The sequence below is a fragment of the Telopea speciosissima genome, chromosome 9 (assembly GCF_018873765.1).
Source record: "Telopea speciosissima isolate NSW1024214 ecotype Mountain lineage chromosome 9, Tspe_v1, whole genome shotgun sequence".
Lineage (NCBI taxonomy): Eukaryota > Viridiplantae > Streptophyta > Magnoliopsida > Proteales > Proteaceae > Telopea > Telopea speciosissima.
The window spans coordinates 58145516-58155099 of record NC_057924.1 but is presented as its reverse complement, the minus strand read 5'-3'; the positions used below and the strand labels follow the sequence as shown (position 1 = coordinate 58155099).

General features: G+C 38.2%; 2 protein-coding genes across 2 annotated transcripts; both read left to right on the top strand.

The window, feature by feature from the left end:
- Positions 1-2015: 2015 nt before the first annotated feature.
- LOC122639177 (disease resistance protein L6-like) lies at positions 2016-2504 on the top strand. The gene has a single exon (XM_043832003.1). It carries the CDS (start codon positions 2016-2018, stop codon positions 2502-2504), a length of 489 nt encoding a protein of 162 aa, XP_043687938.1.
- An 864-nt stretch (positions 2505-3368) lies between these two features.
- On the top strand, positions 3369-5274 carry LOC122639176 (disease resistance protein Roq1-like). Its single transcript, XM_043832002.1, has 2 exons — positions 3369-4531; positions 4909-5274. Exons 1-2 carry the CDS (start codon positions 3554-3556, stop codon positions 5272-5274), a joined length of 1344 nt encoding a protein of 447 aa, XP_043687937.1. The 5' UTR covers positions 3369-3553.
- The last annotated feature ends 4310 nt before the right edge of the window (positions 5275-9584 follow it).

The window sequence follows — 9584 nt, the reverse complement described above, 5'->3', positions numbered from 1 at the left end:
GTCTACCGGTCAAAAGATATATATTATTGCCCTTGTTGTTTTCACATGTGGGTATCTCACTAAACATAATTATTGAAGATTGATCATTTTTCATGTCCATTTGCCTTTATATTGGAAGGGAAAACGTTCTCTGCACGGAACCTGGCTCCTGTCCAGCCCAAGGTTTCACAACGGCTGGACAGAATCATTTTCCTTCTGCAAGTCCCCAGAAACAAAAAGACAACCCCGCCCCTTGAATGGTCAAAATTTTTGTCTTGTCGATTCATATGTTAACTCTGATTCCATGTGAAATTTCTATCTAAAAGTTTGAAATATTAAGTTGAGGGCATATAAGGAGGGTTATAGGCATGTTTATAGCCGATGTGAGACTAATCTCCCAACAAGCGGAAACTACTGAACTAAATAGTTTGTCTATATGTGCAACTGGCATCATAGAGACTCCCTGATTTGTTAATCACCGTAGAGAGACTGATATATGCAAGATTGCAATCACTGAGAAAGATCAATTATACCCATGGTTTCAAGAATTGGTATGGGATCGATTGTATCAATTGATTCAATATTATCAATATCGGTCAAGATCAATATTGATATTTGGTTGATCTGGTATTGATAAAACGGTTCTTAATAAAGGTAAATTTATTTAAAAATCAAAATTTTAATAAAAATAAATACAAATCATCCAATATGGCCCAATAGCATCAATATATCAGTATCAATATTTGGATTTTTTTTTTGCAAACAAGTCCCTTTAATTAAATTACAATGACCACGAACATGGCATCTTAACATGGCTTTGAGTTTAGAACATCAAAAACACGTTCTTTAGTCTTAACTCTTACAAAGGAGAAAGAAGGCCCCCGGTTGTGCTAGACATGCCACCTCTCTCAGGAGAACATGAAATGACTGCCGCACCCCTACTCATTTCAACAATTCTAGAGGGTGAGGTGGTCATTTCATAGGCCCCTGTGTCAGGGTGCAGGGGTGGCTTGCATAGCACAACTGGGTAGCACTTGTTGCCTGATTGCATGTTGTGCGTGGCTCCTGCGTTTAAACATAGGCCGCACGAAAGGATCGCTACGCTCTGAAGGATTTCTGCCTTTTCATAGGGGCACATTGGTGATTTCGCATGGCCCTGTGTCTTGGTGCACGAGCCACACCTCACATGACCACGTAGACTTCCCTTTCCCCATATGTATATATTAGGCCAAATGTTCTCTATGCAAACTTCAGCCCATATATATATATGGGAAGCAGTTTTCTGTAAGGGAGTGTGGCCTACTCCAGCACTCCCATGTGTCTATCTCTCTCTTCCTTAAAATAAGGGGGCAGATGTGTCTTTTCACATAAGAAAGAGAGAAATAGACTCATGGAAGTACTAGCGTAGGCCACACTCCCAGACAGAGATCTTTTTCCCTATATATATATATACTTATTGGAAAAAATTTTACTGCGAGATTGTAACAGGGCAGAAAGATCATCCTACCCTCCATGAAACCAAAAACTGACGGATTTGGCTCCTGTCCTGCAGTGGCCGGAGCTGGAACGTCCAGCCCATGGAAACCACCTAAAAACAGGGAGTGGGATGGTCATTTCACATGTAGGACCCACCTATGAAATGATCACCCCACCCCTATTTTTGCTGTGGTTTAGTTGGGCTGGATGCTCCAGCTCCCGCCACTGCAGGACAGGAGCCAAATCAAAAAATGACGCCCACATTGATGGACCCTACGCGTGCAGGAGCCACGTTCACCCGGTCTCCAGAAAACGCTTTCCCACTCTATGAGGAAATAAAATAAGCCATCTTTTTTGTTTTTAATGCAAAGAAAAAGAGAAATGATGCCATCTTTTCTTGGTAAAAGCATAGAAATAATCCAATGACTTTTTATAAAGAAACAATATTTGAGGCAGGAATTCAACATATCAGAGAAGAGAGCTCCTCAAGTCTCTAACAATTAAGAAAAAGAAGAGACGTTTCCCCTGAGTATCTCTGCAACTGCAAGTTTCATTCATTCATGGCTTCTTCATCTTCTTCTTCTTCTTACGATGTGTTCATCAATTTCAGGGGTGCAGATACTCGTCATAACTTTGTCTTTCTGCTTTACGATGCTCTGAAAAGAAACGGAATCCATGCCTTCATAGATAGCAAAGAACTATGGGAAGGAGAAGAGATTTGCTCGTCGCTTCTAAGTGCAATCCAAGGGTCTGAAATCTTGATTCCGATCTTCTCTAAAAACTATGCAGATAGCAAATATTGCCTCCTGGAACTTGCTGAGATATGGGAGTGCAGCAGCCATTTATCTGATCAAGATAAAACCATTCTGCCAATATTCATTGAAATCGAGCCACGGGATGTTCGACATCAGACCGGTAGTTTTGAGGGACCATTTCAGGAACACCAGGAGAAGTGTGATCCAGATGATGTAAAGAGTTGGAAGAATGCTTTGACTGAGGTGGGGAAACTGAAGGGATGGACTCTCATGGGGGACCCAACTATTGAGTAAGTCTCTCACTCTCCTTACTTGTAAAACTTATTATTCCTAACGTACTACTCTCCACTCTCCATACCATATTTTTAACTTAGGGTTTTATCTCTATCTTCTTCTCTCTCTTCATTTTCTTCCAAACCGAGAGAGAGAGAGAGAGAGGTATGGGAATTGGACGGAATTAGGGTTGCAGAGAAAAACATAGAGATAGAGAAAGAGAAAATAAAAGAAGAGATTATGTTTTGACTTTCTAAAAAGGCCTAACATGGGCCTAAAAACTGAGTCCGTAGCCCGTCCTAAAATTTCTGGGCTTTGGTTGGTTTCGATCCCTGGGTTAGTGTCAAGCCCAAGAATATAGGCCCAATGTTGCTGGGCTAAGCTTTGGGTTAAGGATCGGGAAAGGCCAGGCCCTCATGAAGCCTGTCTGAAAAATAAAAAAGCATCCATAGATGTAGGATAGGTTTGATGTATTAAATAGAGATTTGATGTATTAGGATGCATCATGATATAATGTATACACAATAAAGTAAAATATTTGTATATTGTGAAATATTCAAAGCTATCTCTAAGGGTGTAGCTCAGTTGGCAAGGGCCAACACCTCACAAGTAACAGGTCATGAATCTCACTCCACATGGAACTTACCATGATAATGTAGGTCTCTATTTTATAGAATGGGTTTAGGGGGAAGTTTCCCTTCTCTCATGAGATAAATGTGAACATCAAAAGATCACCAGCCCATCATCCCCTATAATCTGTATATAAGGTTGTTTTTTCCCCATAATTTCACGACTAGTGCTTACCATTTACAATTAATTTTTTCTATTCCATCAAAAAGTTAAGTAATCAATTTTATGTTTTACTGAAAATCTACACCTTTTTTATATGAAATAATTGCAGGGAACAGTCAAATGTAGTCAAGGAAGTTGTTCAAAGGGCTTTGAGAGAACTAGATAGCATCCCCTTGGAGGAATGTAGATACCCTATTGGAATAGATCTCCATGTACGTAAATTACTGTCTCTACTAGATATTGATTCTGATGATGTACGATTTGTAGCAATATGTGGTATGGGTGGCCTCGGAAAGACAACTATTGCAAAAGCTGTTTACAACCAAATCTTTCGAAGCTTTGAAGGGAGTAGCTTTCTTAAAGATGTAAGTGAAGAAGCATCACATGGTAAAAAAGGTATAGCTTCTTTGCAAAAGCAACTTCTTCAAGATATCTTGAAAGAGGATTGTGACATAAGAAGTGTTTCTGGAGCATTGATAAAAAAAAGACTTCATAGAAAAAAAATCCTTCTTGTTCTTGATGATGTGGATGATGGTGAACAGCTTGATGCATTGGCTGGTGGATGCAATTGGTTTGGTCAAGGAAGCAAGGTCATAATAACAACTAGAGATGACCATATTTTGGATGTACATAAAAATAAAATTGATAAAGATATTCCAATATACATGCCTAAAGAATTGGATTTCAAGAATTCTCTTCAACTCTTAAGTTTGCACGCCTTTAAAAGGAGTGAACCTCCTGAAGATTATAAGCAGCTTTCACATGAAGTGGTACGACATGTTGGAGGGTTACCCTTGGCTCTAGAAGTGTTGGGTTCTTTTCTAATTGGAAAAAGCAAAGAAGAATGGGAAGATACATTAGAAAGATTGAACAATATTCATGATGACAAGAAGTTTGGAAAGTCAATAAAAAGCTATGATGACAAGGTCTTTCGAAAGTTGATGATAAGTTATGAAAAACTAGGTGATCCTGAGAAAACCATATTTCTTGATGTTGCATGCCATTTCATTGGATGGAAAGTAGAAGAAGCAAGTTCCTTATGGAAAGCCTGTGAGTTGGGTCCAAAATTAGCAATAAAAGAACTCATTCAAAAGCACCTCTTAAAGATTGAAGGTGATGATAGGAAATTGTGGATGCACGATCTACTTCGAGATATGGGAAGGAGAATCATCATGGAAGAGAGCTACGGGGACCCCACCAAACGTCGTAGGTTGTGGTCTCATGATGAGATCGTTAAAGTACTAAAAAAAGACAAGGTAAGAGCTAAATGCTTGCATCTTTTCCTTGTTCACCTTTTATTATAACTAATCATATAATCCTAATAAGGAATATTGTCACTCTGTATGATGGTAAAAATTGAGTTGCAGCACAATAATGGTTCGAGTCTAAACAACCACATAACACAAATATACAAAGGTAAATATATAATCAACCCCTCATGGACCTACACTATGAAAGTAGGTCTAGCACGGGGTATGACATTTTTAAACATATAATCCTTGTTTGTGGAGATATATTACTACTAAGTACAATAATATAAATTGCATTGAGTAAAGATTTTGCATCTTTACCTTTTGTTTGGGTGTGTGTGCATTATATTTTTTTTACTTGGAATTCTATTTTTCTGCTGTAGGAAACTCAAATGGTTGAAGGTATCCTCCTTGATCAAAATTTTAAATTTGAAGCAGAAGACGTTTTAAGCTGTAAAGACTTTGAGAAGATGCACCATTTAAGATTTCTCCAATTTAAAGAAATTGACAAACTTTATGGGGACTTTTCGCATCTTCCTTCTACATTAAGATGGTTCCATTGGGATTGCTATCTTTTGAAAAATCTACCAGATAATTTTTATCATGAGGAATTGGTTCATCTTGAGTTATCTAGAAGTGGTTGTATCAAACATGCTTGGAATGATGCACCTCGAAATCAAAATAAGGTATTGAGTTATCTAGAAGTAGGTTTATCAAACAGTGGAACATTTTCCACTGTTTTCATCTAAAGGAAATTCACGGTCTCGAAGGAACAGAATTCTTGGAAGAGTTGGTTGCAGGGTATTGCAAGAAACTAAAAGAGTTACCAGATCTGTCGAAACTGAAAGGATTGAGGAAATTAGACATTGATGGATGTGAAAATCTAGAGAAAATTCATGGCCTCGAAGGAACAGAATCCTTGGAAGAGTTGGTTGCACGGAATTGCTACAAACTAACAGAGTTACCAGATCTGTCGAAACTGAAAAGATTGAGGAAATTAAACATGAGAAATTGTCAAAATTTAGAGAAAATTCATGGACTCAAAGGAAACGAATCCTTAGAAGAGTTAGCAGATTTGTCAAAACTGAAAAGATTGAGGAAATTAAACATGAGGAATTGTCAAAATTTAGAGAAAATTCATGGACTCGAAGGAACCGAATCCTTGGAAGAGTTGGATGCGCGGGGTTGCTACAAATTAACACAGACAACGAGGAAGATACTTGGGCAGGTGAGGTCCTTTTTATCTCTCTTTCAATCTCTCAGTAACTTTAAATAGCAGCTAGCGCTATATATATATATATATATATATATATAATAAGTAGAGCTTAAAATATATGTATCACCTCAATTGATTAATTTCTCTATATATGAATGATTGACCATATATGGAACTTTTCCTTCACTCTTTAGTCTTTATATATATATGCAGGGAACATTTCTATCTACTTTTCCTTCAATTGCTGCTGCTGATGATGATGATGAGATCTATAATGGGTCACCACCAGTTCTGTGTGTTGTTATTCCAACAATATGTTTGAATATCCAGTGGATATAGCACTCTTTCGATTTACACTTGTATCCGTTGGAGAGGAAAGAGGACCAAGTGTTACCATTCGATTAGAATTGACAACATTGAATCCAATAGTGAAAATAGGCTATACAACCATTGGATCTATATCCACCATTTCAAAGGGTTTGATTGGTTTGGGTTTCCTTTGGAAAGCAAAGATGCTATTGAGGACTTAATTGTACATATTGGCTTTGAATTCTGGGATTGTGAAACCAGTACTTGTGAACAGCCCAGAAGCAGGGTTTCATCGTGGAAGCTCTTATTCGAAAGCAAGATGGAATCAGAGCAGCAGCAAATGCCTAACAATCAAAACAGTGCCATGTTGGTAGCAGATTTCTTCAGATGGTCAGGTAGTGTTGACAATGAGCATGATGAGGAGGCTACTGAGAGAATTGTTGATGAAGACCAAGAAGACAAGTCTGCAAAGAGGAAAAGTACTACTGATGTTGAGAATAAGGAGGTATTTACCCAAAAAAAAGATGAGACTTAAGACACACAGCATTTCGCGGGAGCTTACTACTCATAACTCAATTGTCGACAAAGGTACAATTTGAACTACCCAAATTTGCAACATATATCATGTTTAGAAATCTGAGTTTAAAATTTAATTCCTCACCATATGTTGTTCTTTACAGATATCAAGTGCATCAAAACTTTGGCATGAAGCTCCTGTCAAAGTTGGTATGTCTCTCTATTTCACTCTCTTTCTCCCAAAATTGGTACATGTTTGTTACGATCCTACTGTCCCACTCAGAGTAATGAACTCGGTGTGGACTAATATAATCCTGGGCACCCTCACCTACTGAACCGGTTTTGTGGGCTGAGATCCAAGATCGTATCGTGGTATCAAAGTAGGCTGCCATATCTACGGGTTGGGGCACCGGCGGGCGACCTATGGAAAGGGCTACACGGTGCTCAAGGGGTCCGGAGTGAAAGCCGCCATGGAGTGGGCCGCCGGGACGTCGGTCGAAGCGTGGTGGAATGTTACGATCCTCTCGTCCCACTCGAGAGTAACGAACTCCGGTGGGTATCCCACATCGAAGAGTAATGAACTCGGTGTGGACTAATATAATCCTGGGCACCCTCACCTACTGAACCGGTTTTGTGGGCTGAGATCTAGGATCGTATCAGCATTCTCTTTATACTCAATATCATTTCATTTTATTTTAGATCTAAATTGTAATTGGTATGGAATTTTAACCTCTTGAGTACTCCTTTAAATGTATGGCATCGTCATTGATGGATAGCTGAAAATTTTCAGTCATAATGAGCCGTAAAGTAAAGATGAGGCGTTTAGATTAAGGAGATCCATAAAATCAAGATAGAAGATCATTGAATCTCTCTTATTCTCTCTGTTTTCTCATCAGATTTGAAATTCCAAACATCTTTTTCTTTTCTTCAAGATGTTCATTAATTTGCTTCTGGTTTTCAAAATAAGGTTACATGTTTTAAATACATCTATGGATATAAGGACCCAGCCCCTCTCTTGGTATAATATTGTCTGCTTTGGCCCCAATAGGCCTCACGGCTTTAAAACACGTTGTACCAAGTAGATGAGACTACTCTTTATCAATAGCTCAGGATCTCCCTCCTAATTGACGTGGGACTAAGTTTGCACCCTCCTCACCAATCTCTCAAACCCCCTGATACTAAGTCGTCCCTTGATAGGGACATCTCAACAATCTCACAAGCAGAACGATACGATGCCGTTTTCATGGTGTGTTACAACAAAACCACATACCCTATATTTACATCAAATGGTTTCATTAGTCATTGACATGGGAGCCACAGATCAATTCATAGGATCACTAAATATTTTATCTAATGCTCTGGTTTGTGATGAATCTAAGCCAATTCATCTTCTTAATGGTTTCACGATTCTAGTAACCCACAAAGATTTTTTTTTTTCAGTTCTAATTTATCTATTGTTGATGTGCTTTGTGAGTGAGTTTCAATTCAATTTATTGAGTTGCTTTGTCATTCTCTATCCTAACCTTGCATTCTTTGCGTAGGTTTTGATCGAAGAAGTTGGATGGGGGTATAATGATCTATAAATTTAAAGAGTTTGAGAAATCTTCTAATCATCTGAAATGAAAGTTTTAAATCAAGTGATTGAGGCTATGGGGTTTGAACAGAAAAGGAAGTGTTTGGATAACGGCTTGCTTTTGTATTGCTTCAGTTTCTATCTTTATCAATGTGACTGCTAGGAAGGTGATTAATTGATTACATGGAATTTAATGAGGCATCCTTTATTTACACTTCTATTGCTCTGCCTTATCTTATTTCCCATTTCTATCCATGCCCTACTAAAGAAAATTCTATTTTAATCTAAAGATTTTTTTTTTTTTGTAATTGTTTCATTTACCACATGGTAAACTCCACTGAACCAAACACTTGGAATATAAATAATGAAATTTGGGATCTACATGTCCAAATTCCAACCTCATACAACTTGCCATGTGAGATAAAACAACTAATCTCATATAACTAAAATCTCTTTTCCTTGTTGGTCCATTCTTAAAACCTGCCTTTATATGGAGTCGACCGTTAAAAAAATGGAGCATTAGAAGATTGAAACAGTTTGCATCTCACTAGAGAGAGCATCAGAATGTATGTGAAAAAACTATTAGGGGCTTAACATGAACCTTCCCAAAAGCTAAAGCTGTAATTATAATATGCATAATACACAAGAGTCTGACTTGTCATTGCTGCCAAGAGGCAAGAGCTCATGGTCTGATTTTTTGTTTTGTTTTGTTTTATAAATCATGGTCTTGACTTGTGAGTACCACATTTCTTGGTCGTGGTCAAGCACACAGTCCTAGGCATAAACAAAAAGAAAAAAACATACTTATTAATTACAAACTCACAGTGATGTGGTATACTAGAACCGGATTTATATCCACTACTGTCCGCTCAGGGTGCTGTCCGCGTACATGGGGTGAAATGATCATATAACCTCCCCTCGGGCAGTGTGTTTGAGCAGGGAGGTTAAATGGTTATTTAACCTCCATGTGAGGGGACAACACCCTGCTGTCTGGTCAACATATAACATAGGATAAAAATCCAATAGAACCCCTATCCTCTCAATTTGTCTGCACGTACTTGATGGCAAGTACATCTAACAGAGGAGACTTGTCATTGACTATCCTACCCCCTGCCCAAACACACTGTTCGAGGTAGGGTCTACGTGGAATCCATCTCCCTCTATTAGATGTACTTGACGTCAAATACAGGCAGGCAAATTGAGAGGATATAAATTCCTAGCGAACTACCATGAAATTTGGTCAAAATGTCACAGACACCCCCTATTTTTATGAATTTATTTTAACTTAGTCCACTCCGTTAGTCTTTGTAGTTAAATGTCTGTTAACTTTTTTAAATGGTAAAATTACCCTTACCTGTGAAATCTCCATAATACCCTTAAGGGTCAAATCCCAAATACAGATTTCATTCTTTGTTCATCATTTTCACCGTCGATGAACAGGATGC